The sequence below is a fragment of the Dunckerocampus dactyliophorus genome, chromosome 17, assembly GCF_027744805.1.
Source record: "Dunckerocampus dactyliophorus isolate RoL2022-P2 chromosome 17, RoL_Ddac_1.1, whole genome shotgun sequence".
Taxonomy (NCBI): Eukaryota; Metazoa; Chordata; class Actinopteri; order Syngnathiformes; family Syngnathidae; genus Dunckerocampus; species Dunckerocampus dactyliophorus.
Window position 1 is genome coordinate 18,902,734 of NC_072835.1, and position 17,920 is coordinate 18,920,653.

Consider the following 17,920-nt stretch of genomic DNA (forward strand, 5'->3'; position numbering starts at 1 on the left):
CAAAAAGTATATGGACATACAGGCAAACTGTTTTCGTGTGACTCGGTTTTTGTTCACTATCTTGGTTTTCATACAGTATCGCATGTTACAAAATAGCCCGCTTGCCCTGTACTGTAGCGTTCCACAAAATCGAGCGGCAAAACAAAGCAGCCCGACACTTTACTGACTCATTGTCCGTGCATTTTTTTGAGCGTGACTGCTAAATAACCCGCCATGGGGCCAAAGAGAGTTGTGAGTACCAGCAATTTGATTAAAAAAAAGGTGAAAAAAACGATTGAATTCAATCTCGCCATTTATAATTACTGTAATTTGTATAAGCCGCTAATTTTTTCTCATGCTTCGAACTCTGCGGCTTGTACAGTGACGCGGATAATTTATGGCTAAAAACTGCATTGCTGCTGCTTGGGGTGTAGCTTCAGGAAGTAGTGACGTGGACGAGGGAAGTGGAAGCTAATATCCCGTTTTGAAGTCTTATGCAGCAAGCGTCGACACATCTTCAGTAAGTTTTATCTAATGTAGAATTACCACAGCTTCCGTTTGGGCTACCGTCCACCATCACCAACGGGTTTCAAAAGGCTGAACTGAATGAACAGGATAGCTCAAGCTCAATGGCTAATTTGCCTTGAGACAATGAAGAGCGACAACAAAAGAGAGAGCGAGAGAGACACTGACAAAGTGTGTGACAAAAGCTGTTCAATTGTGATGCTTGTCAGGACGACATTAGTGGTTTTAGTTTCCAGGAGGAGGAGGAGGATGGCGATGAATAACTTCTGGTAGGCTACTGTTTAACTAGCCATGTTACAACGCACTGTTTGGAAAAAAGCATTTATTTAATCAAAAGTTAAAAAATATCTTTCTGTGTACTAAATATCTCATGTTACAATGTGCACACCTGCGACAGATGCGGCCTACAGTCCAGAAATTATGGTATTTCACATTGTTTTCTGCATGTAAAACCATAATGATTCTCCAAAAAAAAATTTTTTTTGTTAATATTTTTAGGTGTCTAGAACAGATTAATTGGATTTACATTATTTCCTATGGGAAAAATTGCTTCAATTTTCGTCCGTTTCAGTTCTCGTCAGACCTTTTTAAATGAATTAGCAAAAACCGAGGCACCACTACACTTAGTAAATAATATTTTGACACCAATCCGCTACGCTTACACATACAGTATATTAATAGACTTTACTTAAATCATATTGTGATGTTGACAATTGTGTTTGTTAAAATGAAAAGTGGGCTAATTTAGTCTAAATAAACACTGAACTGGGTTCTTACAAGAAGGGGTGGAAGGAAAAGTAGTTCCTGGCAACACAATATCCTGAAGACGCTTAAAATTGTATTTTTTATAATTATGGCCTCGCTGAAATGAGTCGAAGATGTCACACAATTAATTCCAGCCACTTCTCTCAAACATATGTTGACCCCAAATGTGTCAAAATATTGATATTATAGTTTGGTATCAATCCGCTCATCAGTAATTCTCATTTGAGATGTGTATAAAGAAGGAACTGACAGCTTTATGTGGAATAGAAATGAAGTACAGCCTTGCCTGTAACACGGGAACTCAATGGCTAAGGACTCCGGCTGGCCTTCCTCCCTCACCATAACCTTATCAAGAAACCAACCACAACCTCCACCGCGGCCATCGTGTCCGACTCGAACCCTGCGGACGTGGCCCAAGGACACAGCTTCAATAAGGAACTCGTCATGCTGAAGGATAGAAGACCAGAAAAGAGGTCAAAAACCATCAAAGTCAATCACAACGCTAATTGCTGTACTCACATTGCCCTTTTCGAATTTGTTGACGTTATTTTTGCTCATAAACATGAGTCGTTCCCCGGTGTCGCCAAGGTCGCCGATAATGTTGAGGAAGACGCTGGCGTCGGTGCCGCCTCCGCCGACGTTGCCGGTGCAAATGGTGACGCGATACTTTATTACTAAGGAGACAAAACATGGTACTCACTCACATGCTCATGTTCATGCAGTTCAATTCAGAGATTGAACAATTACTCTTCCGTTATAAGAAAAAGTCTGAAAAAGACTTATATTCGAGGTCTCGATATTTATATATGCAAACCAGAATTTGGTGCCAAATGACTTCTCCCCTAGCGAGTCACAGCTTTTTTTTCGAAAAAAAAAAGTGTCTCAAAGGATGAGTAAACAACACTGGAGAAGATGAACATTTGAAACAATGGTGATCAATGAAGCAAAGCCATCAAGCAGCTGTCAAGCAGCTAAGATGACACAGGTGGTGCTCGGGTTACGTACGAGTAACATCCCTAGACTGTTATGTGTGTAGAGTTTTGGTGTAGGTCGGATCTTACATTTATATTACTGTATATATAAATTAAGTCCTAAGTCACTCACACTGTACACGGAACACATGAAGGTCATAAAATACAGTAATAAAACACTAAATACAAAGAAGCAAAAGCACCCGCTACTTTTCCATCTCCATGGAAAGAGACCACTACACTGCTTCGTTATCACTATCGCTTTTATAGGCAGTTATGTGTACTGTTGTGTTCAAGAGTTGTGTCATTTCCGACTCTCTGTGAACGTGACATGAGTCCTGATTGCGTGTACGGCTGCGTGCAGCTAGGACAGCTGAGTTGATGTTGACGTTTGGCGTGGTTCAGCCCACAGGAACCTGTTTTGTTTTTGCAACAAAGAGATTGTTGCTCGGCCACATCGATGGTGGCGAGAGTCTAGCGGCTGAAACAAGTGTGGTCAATATTGAGCAACATTTGTTCCGCGGCGCACCACGTTGGAACTAGTTCTTGAGCGAGTGTCGTGTTTGCGGACCAAGTTTTTCATTAATTCATGGGAGAGCGTATGTAACACAGAACGTCGTAAACCGAGAACCGCCTGTATATCCTTTTTTGGTGTATACGAGTTATTTCACTGATAAAAAGGATCAGTCCAGGGTATACCCCGCCTTTAGTAGCTTAAATTAGAGACACTAGTCAACTATGTACAAGAAGAAGAACACAAAAGAGATTATAATGGAAAGATCATTCCATACCGTTTGCCTTGTTTATGGAAAGAATTAAAAAAATCAGATTTACAAATTTATGTAAATCATGCGGAAGCATTTTGAAGTCACTGGAGGGTCGTGCTATTTTCAGGATTCTTTATGCAAATGGAAATACAAGACAGACGAGGGTTTACCATTTCAAGCCTTTCCGCAGTAAACCAAACTGAACAAGTCAGTGGAAAAGTGGTGTTTTGCAGAATGTAGCTTTCCTGAAATGCTACCACATTAAACCGGATAGAAGATGGCACAGAGTACAAGATGGCCTCTTTTTCAAAACCAGTGTTTATGACTAAATCAAACTCAAACAAGACATTTTTCTTGACGGTTTGATGACTCTGCTTCATTATCTTAATAACTTAAAAATAACTCATCATAACTCTGCTGTTGCTTGACAACTTGCCCAACCTGGGACAAGCGTTTTCTCAGCGGCTGTCTGTGTTGCAGCTGCATCTCTACCGGCCCCTGGTGTGTGTAAGTGACAAGGAACTTGCTGGGGGAGAAGTGGTCTTTCTAAGAAGTGCTGATATGCATGTATTAATCTCTAGAGCACAAATATACAACAGAATTGTTTGTAGGGAAAAATATGGTCTTATATTGGGATAAGTTTTGTGGTTAGCATAACATTTTAATGACTCATACAGGGTAGCGGCTCCACGCAGAGGGCTCCAGTCGCCGGCAGCTCTCGGACAATCTCGTTGTCGTCTTCGTTGATGTCAAGCCAACGCCCACATTCAAACGAGTATTTCTCCATCGTCAGAGTCTTCAGCAAAGAAACCTGCAACAAGTCACAACTTCGAATGTTACCAAACACTTGGACTTGCTTTGTCAAGTACTGATGGGCCTCACCCTCCCTAAATGCCAGCCAGCGAACGGATGTCTCTTCTCGTGCCAAATGCGCACTTTTAGCAGTCTTCCGATGTCGGGCATTTCAATCTAAAAGGATTTCCAGAAAATGTGAACCAACAAAATGAAACTATGAAAGTAATTTCATCACTTGGTGGTGTACTGTGTTGGATAATCCGAGGGATTACCATGAATTTATCAAGGCGACCTTGTTCAAAACTGTCCGAGTTGTTTTCCAATTTGACCTCATCCGATTTGCCATTCTCTCCGTAGATCTGCAGAAACACTTGAGCATCCGTTCCTGCACCCTTCACATCGGAGGTCCAAATCCACAGGGACCACGGGTACTCTAAAGTTCAACATTGAGCAGATGCGCTTAATCGACTTTATTTGAATCATTTGATTGATTTTAATCTTTCAACACTGACTTTTCTGCTTCCTCTGTCTAAGAGAGACCATCTCATAGAGCTCCCTCTCAATGAGTCCATCGCCCTCATCCTCATCCAGCCACATCCCGCAAGGAAATGTCTGTTCGATCCCCGTGAAGGGACAGTATATCACCACCTGGACAAAAGCAAATGTTGGGTAAATGGCACGTAATTTATGCAAAAAAAAAACCCAGATGCCTTGTACCTTCTCACAGTACCACCCTGCACCGACGGCCCCGTTGTCGTGACCGATGGTGACCCTGCTGAGAGGGCTGATCAGTTCACATATTTCCACATTGAAGATGTCAATGAGACCACGTTCAAAGGCTCCGCCCTCCAGGAAGATTTTACCACTGTTCTTTAAGCCCTTAGCGCCGTGCATGACCATGTGTATTTTCGAATTGGTGCCTGCACCTCGCACATCCCCGGTCATCACTTGTACATTGTATACGATGCCTATCCGCAACAAAATCCACTTGATCACCAAAAGGGATGACGTTTTAATTATTATTACATTTATTGCTGGGGCTTTCAATAGTAAAAATACTGCATACTTACCCATCGGCTGCAGTGATCCAACCAGTACATCTCTCTGGATTTTACCATCATCTTCATCCATAGCAAACCAGCGATTGACTGGGAACTCATACACTTCTTTATTCCCTATGTCATCAATCGTAACCTGAACAGGCAAACAGAATGTCAACACGCGTTTAAGGCGACAAAATGTAGCAATTAAAATACAATACAGATGAAGATGATGACGAGACAGAAGACGTCTCATGTTATGTTGGCATTAGCATCGATGGTTGAGGCTGTTCCAAACCGAGCGCAGTTATCAATATTATCACAATCTTGTTGAATTACGCCTGCGCTGTGAACATAGTCATCGTCAAATTAGCACCTTTTGACAATTAGCGCCTTTTGCCCTTTATGGCACTTTTTTCTCATGGGTGTCGCAACTGCATCTCTCCGAACCACTGGTGTGTGTGTGAGTGACAAGAAGAAAAGCTCTGGCTCACGTTTCGGTTTGCACATACAGTACCGTAAAAATCTGTAGAACCGGAATAGCCTATAAGACCACATCTTTTTCAAACCTTTTTTGAATTTTTTTACCATCACTTTTTTTGCCACTTTTTTTTCTCATGGATGTCGCAGCTGCATCTCTCCAAGCCACTGGTGTGTGTGAGTGACAGGAAGAAAAGCTCTGACTCACTTTCTGATTCGCACATACCGTAAAAATCTCTAGACCTTTAATAACCTGTAAGATCACATCTTTTTCAAACCTTTTTTGAATTTTTTAAAAAATGTTCTAGGGATATTCAGGTTAAATGCACTCCACGCACTTCTGATTTCTTCTTCTTATGTTTGTGCAGTAACAACTTTTAGACTCAGAGACACTTAACATGGTAAACACTGTAAATACGACAATGACATTTTGGGAAGAGTATGATAACGTCTGAAAGTTCAACCAAGGAATTTTAATCCCAAGATGTTACAGATGAGTTTACCTTCTACCCTTGTGTTTATCAGAGCAAAATAACCAGTGTGCATTTGTATTTGCCACTGCAACTTTGCAACTCTAGGCGGAGCCCGGGAGCAAAACTAAACAAATACATTTGACATTTGAAACAGGCTTGAAATTGAAGCGGTCAAGAAATGTAACTAGGCTAACTAAGTGAGAAGTATCACACCTTGTCTAGAAACCACCCAGCTGATGAACCTCTGTTGTTGTGGCCGATGGTGATTTTCCTCAGCCGTCCCAAGTTCGGTGCTTCGATGGTGAACTTGTCCTCGGAGCCACGTTCAAAGTTATCTTTGTCGCTGTCCAGCCTCCGCTCTCCTGTTTTTAGCATAGACAAGTTGAGATAAGCGTTGCATTTATCCCGCGTGTTAGGTGGTCACTCACCTGTGTCACCGTTCTCTCCAAAGATGTTGAGGAAGACGTCCGCGTCAGTTCCACTTCCCTTCATGTCGGCGGTGAACACGCTTACTATGTATTTATTTACTGCAAGAATAATTATGATAACAGTAATTACCGGTACACAATTTATATCAATAGATTTATGAAAACAATAACGCATTTTGTATTGACATTTTCAGGTATTGTTATGTTTGACCGCTGTTGATGTTTGGTTTGATCTTTTTGTGTTTGTACTTTTTTCAGGAAGCAGCTGATTGGCTCCGCCCTCTCTGGACCATATAAGTGTGTGTAATTTAAGTATGGAAGCCCAGACTTCCGTTTCCCCAGCTCCTCCCGGTAGATCCAAAGGCGTTCACAGGCCAGTTGAGAGACATAGTCTGTCCAACGTGTCCTGGGTCTTCCCCGAGGCCTCCTATCGGTCGGACCTGCCCTGAACACCTCCCCAGGGAGGCATCCTGACCAGATGCCCAAGCCACCTCATCTGGCTCCTCTCAATGCGGATTGAGAGCCCAGCCACCCCACCCCAGAAAATTAATTTCGTCTGCTTGTTCGGTCACTATCCCAAGCTCATGACCATAGGCGAGGGTAGGAACGTAGATCGACCGGTAAATTGAGAGCTTTGCCTTTCGGCTCAGCACCCTCTTCACTTCAACGGGCCGATGCAGAGTCCGCATCACTGCACCAATCCGCATGTTGATCTGTCGATTTTCGTCTTTTTTTAGTTTATTCATTAATAAACTTTGGTGGCTTGATTTTCCAACCTCTTGTGTCCTCTATAAATGTTATGCTCCCGCGGGTTGTAACAGGTATTAATTCATAGTGCTGTCGTTTGCAGGGTAGAAATGCATGACTACTATAGTAAACAGGCAGTAGTTAACCTGTGATGCAATAGCTAACGTTATATAACACAGGGTCAACTGATCGACTGGACACCACAAATCTTAATTACTGGAACGAATACATCATCTTCAGGCGTTAATCTACAGCAAGCCGGTTTCCAAATTAAAAATTCATAACCATGTGTTTGTGTCTTTATCCAAGCGTCACCTTCACAAAGCGTGAGGCTTGATTGGCTGGAGGTGCAGAGGCATTAGATCACATTGCAACAGAGAGCGCACGGGGATTACACTCCAATGGATTTCGATTACAACCTGAAACGGCGGAGTGAGCCGAATGCTGAAGCGTGCACTTTTTAGTTTAACGTCCACAGCACAAGAACGTGACACTAATACGTATTTCTTTCACTGTTGCTGGGGTTTAAAAGGGTTTCTAATGTCATCAATCTCATCCTTTTTTCCCCAGATATAACCACTTTTTGGGTTCTACATACAAAAAAGACACCAGATTTAATTACTTCACATGGCATGTATTCTTCTGCTAAGTCATTCAGTCCTTGGTCGGTCTAATGGCATCAATCTAATCATCAACCTCTGCACCAGATCATGTTCATAACAAGTGAAAAAACTAAAAACTGTCATGCTCCACAGGACAGGAAGGGTGACTTCCTTTTATTTTTATTTTGTATTGTGTGCTTCCTGCCGGGTGGAACGGGCAGCCGCTTCACCCCAGTGGAACTGTGTGCAGCTGGTGGCGATCGCAATCATGTGGGTTTGTAAGCCCAGTGTTTTCAGATAGACGGGGCTGGTTCATTGGCACCTCAACGTTTCATCTCACTTGCTGCAACTTCCCAGGACTGACCCATTTGTGTTTCACAGAGCCTTTTCCTCTGTCGCTTTTTGTTGCCTGTTACCTGCACAACTGTGAGTGCCTGCACCTGCTCATGCTTATTAAAAGACTCTTTTTTCCTACACCTCGCGCCTCTCTCTGCATGCCCGTGGGTCCAGCATTTGACAGCTCATCAAATCATCACAAAAATCATGGATTTATTGACCCAAACATGAAATAAAAACAAATTTAAAAATGTATATTATCCCTTAAGCAATGTATTATTTAGGTATTTTGCTGTACATTACATCTGTACATCCGCGGTGACTTACATTTGGGGACGTCCATCTGGTTGAGGCTGCCGAGCAGGTCCCTGACAAACAGGTTATCGGCTTCCTCCCGACTCAGCCAGTTGTTGCAAGCGAAGTAGAAGCGCAAGTGAGGCCGGCTCATGTCGGTCACCACCACCCTGTCCAAGAACCAGCTGGCGTTCATGCCCGTGTTGTCGTGCTCGATCCTGAGAGAAGGCAACAGAACGCTGACATGAATTCACAGTGCATTCATTGTTATGGGGTGGTTAATTTGTTTGAGGCTCGCTTAGTAAGTTGCATTAAGGAACCGTCATATTGCACATTTGCACTATTCAACATGTCTGAAAAGTAGTAGGTAGAAGCAGAGCTTATTTAATCCTACCCCTTCTCCATGTCTTTTACTGATAATTCATTCACACCATCTTTTTACACGTTGAGACTGGATCTCCGCTCTCTTGCAAGTCCTCCTCCTCTGCAGTTGCAGCAACTGAAGTCCTTTTCTGCCCATTTTGTTGGTGGTTAATTCCCCACAATACAACTGGGGCCTCCCCTTCTCCCCAAAACATTATTTCCAGGAGCATATTTTGTGGCATTTTCTGCTCACCTCAGACTCGTTTTAGTCTCTCGCCGTAGGAAATGAAGATTTTGTCTCTAATCATAATTGAAGTTGGCTTAGCAGTTTATTTTTTATTTTTCTCAAGCTGCTTCACCTACCTTGAAGTCTTCTGACGCCTCCAAGAAAAGGCTCCCCTCACACTTTGAAAACCACTGCTTTTGCAAAATTACTGTTTATAATACTATTTAAAAAACACAATGTTACATCACAAATATATCTAAATATTCTGTGTAACATATGAAACATTTAGTTCCCCTATGCTGCAAGCAAAGCTATTTATGATATTTGCTGATATCAATGATGTTTGATGGCAACGATATTTATGAATAATTCTGCAAAATCATCAAATCTAATTGTGATTAATGTTAATGTTGCGTATTCTTTTCCTGGAGCTTTAGCGAAACAATAAAAGCATATCACAACATTTTTTATAATTATGATGTATTTTATTTAATTATAAATGTTGTATTTTCTACCCAATTCATTTAAAGCCATATGATACAATAAAAAACATTTTTACAAATGACTGACTGATTAAAAATAAATATGGAAGCAGTGTTCTCTATACAGGCCCTACACTAAAATAAAACACACAAAACTAAAGCTGACAATGTTATGATGTTCCACCCAATAAAATAAAGCCAATATTGGACCAACTTAATATAAACCAACCATCCAACCATCAACCTATCCATTTTCTATGCCGCTTTTCCTCGCTAGGGTCGCGGGGGTGTGCTGGCGCCTATCCCAGCTGACTTTGTGCAAGGAGCGGGGTACACCCTGGACTGGTCGCCAGCCAATTGCAGGGCACATATAGACAAACAACCATTCACACTCACATCCATACCTATGGGCAATTTAGAGTCTCCAATTAACCTAACATGCATATTCTTGCAATGTCGGAAGAAACCGGAGTACTCGGAGAAGACCCACGCAAGCACGTGGAGAACATGCAAACTTCACACAGAGATGCCCAAGCCAAGATTCGAACCCAGATACACCAACCACTGGTAACTCTTAAATTCCAGGTAACTCAGTTTCAGGCAATCTTATTAAAACTTAAATAGTAAGTGGAATGTTTTATTTGAAAAATTGAGACATACTGAAATATATCAGGGGTCAGAAGGAAAATTGAATAGATGAATGACTGTTTAAACAGCTTTCTTACGGTTGGCCGCCGCTTCTCTTCTGACTGACTGCTGGCAGTGCTACAATGCGCTAACACCCGACAACAGATGGAGCTTAACCCTCCTGCCACAGGATCAAATCCTGTGATGGGCTACACAGCTGGAAAATAAGTGACAAGTGCTCCAGCGCGACCCCGTCGTTAAGCTGCTGTTATCCTACGTTAGCAGCGACTTAACGATTTTACAGTCATCCCGCTGGACTTTACCTCAGCTTCTTGAGAGGCCCCACGTTGTGTGTTTTAATACGGAAAACATCTGTCTTATTCTTCTCAAACGCAGTCCGGCTCCTGCAAACGGGGGAGACATGAGTTATGACAATCCTGGGTAATATAAAAATGGGATTACAAGGTGGTGAAATGCAGTTAACAAGAAATGAGATTGAGGGCTTAGCTGGTTTATGTTCCATGGCATGATCTGTATAGGCTACATTTAAGGAGAATGCTGTGGAACCTCGAAACTTGAGCATCTGACACAATTTTCCCATAGGAAATAATAGAATGATACGTCAACTTTACAGGTATAAAAACAGTAAGACTTAACTTAAATGACGTAGGCGTAATGCGAAGGTGATTTGCTTAGCAGATGAGCGTCACGCACCTCATTTTTTAACATTATTAACTGTTACACAAGTGTAAAAAGACGTGAGCCAGGTAAAAATCTGATAAGTAACAATGCGTATGGTGATGCTCGAGTCTTAATGCTGTGAATGTGAGTCATCTTACTTCACGTGATGATAAAACGGAATATTCATCAATGAAATAGTGATCGTACAGTTCTGAAATTGCGTATATCATTGTGTTTACCATCATACCGTGTTTAGTGTTCAGTTGTGAGCCTACTGCACAACAAATGTAAAAATGTGTGCATGTGGCTACATTATTTGTTTTGCTGTAACGCAGGGGGCGTGAGGAACTGTCGGGATGGGGGGGGGCAGGGACTACTTTCAATGTTAGGTGCAGACCTGCCAACATGTACAAATTTATCGTACGCAGCATGCAATTTCACTCTTGAATATGCTTGTTTGCTTCACAGCTCTCCATTTTGTTGGATTTCAGTTACAAGCTCAGTCTGTACAGGACAGAAAAGTCAATAAATATCAGTTTCTCAATAGTATTTTAAATTTAAATTTAAATATTAAAAATAACTGAGAACCACTACTGTAACAAAACACGTAAGGAAAATCCAATGATGATGATCAAGATATTTTTAAACACACTATATACTGCGCAGTTCTTTCTTCCCTTCTACTGTATGTCAAATGTTATTGTTACTCTACTTCAGTATTGTGAGCTTTGCCGACCAAATGACTGTTCCCATTAAAATTTGGTCCAATTTCGAATTTTACATCATCTGGGGTGTTCAACTTTGGAGGTTCCACTGTTGATGCCTTTGTTTGATTCAGGCCACCAGCCATGCCAAGGCTTGTATAATTAAGGTGCACGGTGTCATGTACTAAAGAATGGAACCCTGTCCAACTCACATGAATGGGTTGCCCTAGTTCTGCCACCTGTGGGAGAATAACAGCGCACAGGGGGGTGGTGGTGGAAAGCAAACCCAATGCAAATTCTTTGGAATTCATGCAACTTATAAGTTCCACTGAATTTCCAAAGAGTTGCACGCTGCCTCGCCCGTATCATGTTGTTTGGCAAGAGCGATACACAATACAGGCAGGACCTTATATATAAGTATATATCAGAGTAAGGTGAAACTCCTGGATGCGCTCGCCATGTATGCTATTTCATCAGCCGCTGTCACACAGCATGGAGATACTGAATACATGCTGCGCTGAGCATGCTGACTGAAGCGGGAGGGCAAGGTGTGGGTAACACAAAGTTAGGATGTCCTATTCTGTGCCAGGTAACCCAATCTGTCAATCAATGTGCGACTGTCTGATGGTCATTTGATCATCCACAGAAATGACATCGTGGTCTTCTTTCATTTGCCTCTGAATGGAAAAGAAGACCGGCCATGTCACATGTCCTGTAGTTCCGCCTTACTCCAAATATTCTTTGTATAGAAGAGAGCTCGACGGCCTCCTGTAGTGACAGTTTAACCCTTTATAAAAGCAACAAAGCGCATTTAAGCAGATGCTCACTCGAAGGCAGACAATCTAAAATATACAAAACGTGTTGGAAAAAGTCAGAAAACACTTTTGCAATGTACGATGATCCAATGAGTGTCTGGGGTGGAATTTTTGTGTGCCCTATAAAGGGTTAAAGTGATTATATTTGATTAGTATTGAACAGGAGTGCTCTCTTATACAGTGTTACACAATACAAGCCAACACAAGGAACAATAAACATTCATCAACAGGTTTGAAAATACCTCTTTTCTGTGCTGAAAGATCAGAGGGGAATAGAACATAGTCATGATTAAGTACATACGTAAACATGGAGCATTTGCCTTTCAACACAACAGTAGACCCTCGGATGTCAACAGTACAATTTCAAGAAAATGAGTTTTTCATGCATTTCATGCAAACACAACATCAAAAAAGAAATATAAGGTCGGTTTAAAGGTCCCACATTATACCATTTTTCAACAATTTTATAGAAGTCTCAGAGCTCTCAAAATCGTTTATTTGAAGTGTGCTGCAAGGAGCACATAGTGTGTGACTACACTTAAGCTCCTTGTCCTACGTAATAGATGATATATGTGACATATATATATACTGTATATACATATATACTGTATATATATGTATATACACAGTCCACTTTTAAGTCCCCAAATACCAGAAAATTCTCCAACGACGCCAGAAAAAGTAGCTAGATTTGTCGCTAGTCGCTTTTGAGAAAATACAGTATGTCGCAAAGAGGGCTTGAAATGTCGCCAGATTTAGCGACAAAGTCACCAAGTTGGCAACACTGCGCCTGGCTCGCCAATAATCAGCGGGGTTGGGGGGATGGACTGCGTCCAAGTTGTGACGTTTCATCAGAAAGAGTCCTTCAAAAGAGCATTAACTTCCGCACAAAGTAAACTTATTGACTTCCCCACTCCATTTTCGGTACTTTCATATTTTGTAGTCTAGCCGCTGGGCACAGAAAAACATTTACGCCGAAAGATGAACAGCCTCCTGGAGCGAATTGTGTTCGACTTCCAGTGTCCACTGCATAAAGACACAAAATCTGCTTCATTTTTATTCCATTAAGAGCCCAAAATTAACCACTCACTTGCTTGCCAGGTGAACCTTGGGAGTGACGCCAAACTCTCCGAAAAGGGTAACAAACACATTGGCATCAGTTCCAGCTCCTTTGACATCACCAGTGATAGTGACCACCTCATATACTAAAATGAGAGAAGAAAGATTGAGTTAAAAAGTGATGCACTTGATACCGGGAGACAGGACGTCTACAGCATTAAGTCATTTGCTTGTCTAGCAATGAGCCACATGGCCGATTGCCCGGGGCGGCATTGTCTAGGGGCGCACCTCTAGAATGAGGGGGAAAATAAGATTCCTATTTATTTGCACATAAGGTCAGGATAGGTGTGTCGAATGGGCGCCGTCTACAGGCGGGATCCCGGCGCTCTCCCCCCATACTGCTCACATGAAGTCGATAAAATAAAACTGAGTAGTGAGGGGGGTGAGTTCACCGCTGGGCCGTCAGCTTAATTAGAATTGCGTAAAAATAAATCTAATTTCATTCATAATATTGTATAATATTGAATATATCCCAGGCTAAGAGTCTCAAACGCGTGTTATTTTACTCTGAAAATGTTATATAACAGTGCGAGTCAATATGAGTTTGTTTGGCCTCGACTGCCAGTTGAGGTGTCAGTGGTGGGGATGATCAAGTGTCAATAAAAGATCACGGAACAGAGAAAGACAAAACCACTGGGTGCACAATTATCTTATGATTAGGGTTGTCTTACATTCGGTTCGATACAATATTTATCACAAGTAGTAGTACCTGTTCAACTTCCTAAATACACTTGATGGAAACTGTCCTTTGTTGAGAGCGGCGTGGGATACCGACCTGGGACCAAAAACTGGCCCGCCCACCAGGTCCTACATTTATATTAACAAACACAATGATAAAAACAACAACAACAACACTTCTACAAGCCTGACGGAAAGTACGAGTTTTCAAAAACACACAAGAAGTTTATCTTGTTAAATTGCCCGGAAGTACACCACACGTGTGCTTCAACTTGCAAGACGTTTGCCAATATGACCTCATTTTTATTTACTTCTTGGTTGGATATTTCACTCTTCATACAGAGAGGTCATTTGGCTCGGTCTGTGACCTTTGAGTTGCGGTAACAACATTAAATGTTGAGCAGGAGATTTGTCAACGACAATTCAATAGCCCTGCTGCCTTACTACACTCCTGACAGGGTTATGTAAGAAACTCTTTGTCTCAGTGCTGGATAAGAAATGCATAGGAAACTTCAAAACCTGAATTGATGATTAATAACCCTTAACAAAAGGGTTCCATTCCCGGATGGGTATGGGCAGTGACTGTGCCAACCCAGTGTACCAACTTTGAGCCATTTGCAGGAGTCAAGCTAAAGAATGATCTAGTGGATTGTCATAAGACACTCCATACTCGTTCTTACCTAAACCTTGGTGGTTTATTTTCAAAGAAATGTTAAGGTCCAAAACTGCTCTGCCCTCTACCCACCTTAGGATCCAATCCCAGCCCAAGATCCCGACAATAGGGCACCAATTTGACCAAGTCATACTCTAAGGTTTGATGTCTTTCTGACAAACCCTCACCTTTCTTCTTGTAGTAGTCCTCCTCGTACCCGTCCGATGAGTCTGTGTGGTAGTTCAGCAGCTCACTCTGGTAAATGGCCGCATAGTCCACGTGCTTGTTTTTGGATTTCTTCCCCCTTTTCTTTTTATCCTCATCGCTATCCGTTGACCCCTTCTTGGCCTTCTTCTTCTTCTTCTTCTTTGAGTCGTCATCCTCCTGGTCCTCCACCACGGGTTCTTCTCCCTCAGTGTGAGATCTTTTCTTCTTCTTTCCGTCTTTAGACTTCTTCTCTTTTGAGACGACCGTGTCACCTTCCTCCGGGTTCTCCGAGGAGGGTTTCTTCTTCTTTTTTTTCTTTTCCTCCTTGGTCACCTCGCTCACGTCTTCTTTGGTTTTCTCCCTTTTGGAGGGGGTGGTCAGGTCATTGTTGTTCTGCTCACCCTCTTCCCTCTCAATCAAAACTTCCTCATCATCTTCTGTCTTTTTCTTATTTTTGTCTTTTACTTTTTCAACCTCCCGTTTCTTCTTCTCCGAACCTCTTTCATCAGAGCGCTCTGAACTCTTGTGTTTCTTCCTACTCTTCTCACCGGTCCTGCTGCTGCTCCTCTTCTTCAATTTTAGCTCCTCTGCTTCCTCCACTTCCTCGTCAACCTCCTCGGTTTCTTCCGAAGCCCTCGATTTTTTCTCTTTCGACGGCATCTTCAATTCAACCCCTTCCCTTGGATTTACTCTCCTAAGACCTTCTGTGGGTTTCTGAATGAGCGGGGCAGCTCATTTGAAGAGAGGTTCTGGTGTGGCCTTCAGGGCAGCCTGGACTTATGCAGCTCAGACAAACAGATGGAGTATTTTCAGACCATCCTGCCCAGAATGGTCGTACAACCAACGCACTGCACTCATGAAAAATTAGGCGCCTCGGCACGTGACCATCGGGAGAAAGCCGTGTGAAAAAGGAGCCTTGCACAGAGAACTTATCCTCGCCCTCCATTATTCATGGTGTCAGGATCGCTTTACGGGACAGGGGTGTCGCGCTTTTACCTGCACCTGCCCATCACAGTTAACATGAACTCGCCATTTACGCCAACAAGCTTTCTAAATGGTCATAAACGTCACACTAAGCACATCACATGTCCAAGGAACTGATTTACTGGACAGTGATGGTTGAATAACGTGTCAATATCGAACTTGTTGTCTGAAGCGCCACCACAAATGGAAGAAATGCAATGTAATGTAATGCAAAATTTTACAGAAGTAATATCAATTCCTTAGTTATTCCCAGAAAATGTATCCACAATTTTAAGGGAAAGATGTGGATAGTGGTTAGCATGTTGGTCTAACAGTCAGGAAATCGTGGGTTTGTATCTCCGATGGAACATCTCTGTGTGGAGTTTGAAAGTTCTCCACGTGCGTGGGTTCTCTCCGGGTACTCTGGCATCCTCCCACATTCCAAAAATGTGCATGCAAGGTTAATGTGCCCTGCAATGGGCAGTGCAGGAAGTACCCTGCCTCTCGCCCGAAGACAACTGGAATAGGCGCCAGCATTCCTGCAACCCTGGTGAGGACAAGCAGTACAGAAAATGGATGGATACTCCATACTGGCCTTCTTTCCGATATCTAATATACCAATATTCGGTATCCCGACATCAATCAATATGCAAGAGTTTGATTGCAAGAGTTTCCATAACTCTTGAGTTATAGAAAAGCATTTTAAACATTTTGTCTCAACAAATGTTATTTAAAAAATCATGACCGATATACAAGTAAACTAACAAGTTCTACTACTATCAACAAGTCCAAGTTCGTCTTAATAAATTTACAAATAAGAATCCAATTAAATAATGCTGGCAACTATCCAATTTGTTAAAGTTGCACAAACATCTGCAAAAGAACAAAGTGCAAAGTATGAAACTCTGGACCTAATACATCAATCAAAATCAAACAAAAATACAAACAATATAATACAAAGGCGATACTGCGGACATACTGAGCATGCAAGCTTGTTGCCATGTGGAGCACAACATCATCACTCGGCCGCCGATATCAATTTCATCAGAAAAACCAATACCGATATGAACGGATATCCCATTTTTATATATTATCGGACATCTCTAATTGATTTATTCTACAAACTCAATCTATGAACGTTACTCAGACACATTCCTTATCCTTTTTTTTTCCAGTATTACAAAATGGTTAAACACGAAACACGAAGAAGTGGGAGGCTTGAATAAACTCCGGTTCTTCCTACTCCTTATTGGACATGCACAAGTGTTTTTTAGAAATTAGAAATTAGAAATTAAAAAAAAATAAAATAGACTAAGATAACACTGATTAAGTCTGAGCTGCATAATCTTTCTATTAACATTGCATGTCATTGGCGTTTTAGCTGCACTCAACAAAGAGCCAAATCCTTCCATTAGGCTTATTGCTGCCACCTGACACCTTATGTGGGCATCTAATCCAGGGGCAAGGTTTGTTTCAGAGATATGACAATAAACTATTACTGTCATCAAACACAAACCCACATTTGATAGCATGGTTTTGATCATTTAAATAATTCCTTAAAAGTGTTTCCAACCGTTTAAAATGCTTTTTTATGCTCTCTATTAAATGACTTTTTAATGCACTACATAATGTACACAGTCTATTTTAACATTTGTATTGTATTTTCAATTTATCAGCAGTAAATGATGATTTGGGGTCAAAAATAGCGAGTTAACTGCGGTATCTAATTTATTCCATTAATTACGTTAACATTTTTAGCGTAATTAAAGCATGCTATGATGGCAAGCCACAACTCTCTGTCATGGGCAGGAGGCACAGAGTCCCCACAGTCACACGGAGTCTGACGCTCTTTTATAGCTTTATTCTTACCTGAACACATCAACAACAGCGCAATTCCAACACCACATATGTACCTCCAACTCACAACTCACTCTCTAGTCCGTCCGGCATCGGAACAACACTTCCTCATTGCCACTGAATGGCCGCCAGGTGCTTTCATAGACAATCCGAACATCACAAGAATACGCGTGTGTGTTCGTTCTGAATAAACGGAAACAAAAAGAAAAACAATAAGTGGACATTCGTATCACTCACTAACGTAACTCTGAGAAAGTAATATTTGCTGCATTTATCTATGCTCGGAAATACAAGAGAATACATCTACACACAAAACATGTGAATTGAACTATTTTTTAAATTAC

General features: G+C 41.7%; 1 protein-coding gene across 8 annotated transcripts in view; it reads right to left on the reverse strand.

Moving 5' to 3' along the window:
* LOC129169987 (lipoxygenase homology domain-containing protein 1-like) overlaps nucleotides 1-17,774 on the reverse strand; it is a 35,139-nt gene extending 17,365 nt beyond the window's left edge. Inside the window, exons 1-15 of one of the 8 annotated variants that reach the window (XM_054757053.1) lie at nucleotides 17,589-17,774; nucleotides 14,738-16,266; nucleotides 13,191-13,305; nucleotides 10,224-10,304; nucleotides 8,236-8,420; nucleotides 6,224-6,322; nucleotides 6,009-6,157; nucleotides 4,873-4,996; nucleotides 4,520-4,770; nucleotides 4,315-4,450; nucleotides 4,075-4,235; nucleotides 3,890-3,976; nucleotides 3,683-3,818; nucleotides 1,789-1,943; nucleotides 1,556-1,716 (exon numbers count right to left, since the gene is read on the reverse strand). In XM_054757053.1, the coding sequence (XP_054613028.1) occupies nucleotides 1,556-1,716; nucleotides 1,789-1,943; nucleotides 3,683-3,818; nucleotides 3,890-3,976; nucleotides 4,075-4,235; nucleotides 4,315-4,450; nucleotides 4,520-4,770; nucleotides 4,873-4,996; nucleotides 6,009-6,157; nucleotides 6,224-6,322; nucleotides 8,236-8,420; nucleotides 10,224-10,304; nucleotides 13,191-13,305; nucleotides 14,738-15,416 (2,519 nt within the window). In that variant the 5' untranslated portion in view covers nucleotides 15,417-16,266; nucleotides 17,589-17,774. Of the gene's footprint in view, nucleotides 1-1,555; nucleotides 1,717-1,788; nucleotides 1,944-3,682; nucleotides 3,819-3,889; nucleotides 3,977-4,074; nucleotides 4,236-4,314; nucleotides 4,451-4,519; nucleotides 4,771-4,872; nucleotides 4,997-6,008; nucleotides 6,158-6,223; nucleotides 6,323-8,235; nucleotides 8,421-10,223; nucleotides 10,305-11,497; nucleotides 12,158-13,190; nucleotides 13,306-14,737; nucleotides 16,267-17,588 lie in introns of those variants that run through there. The other 7 variants (XM_054757055.1, XM_054757056.1, XM_054757057.1 and 4 more) reach the window with 7 other exon arrangements.
* Between the last annotated feature and the right edge of the window lie 146 nt (nucleotides 17,775-17,920).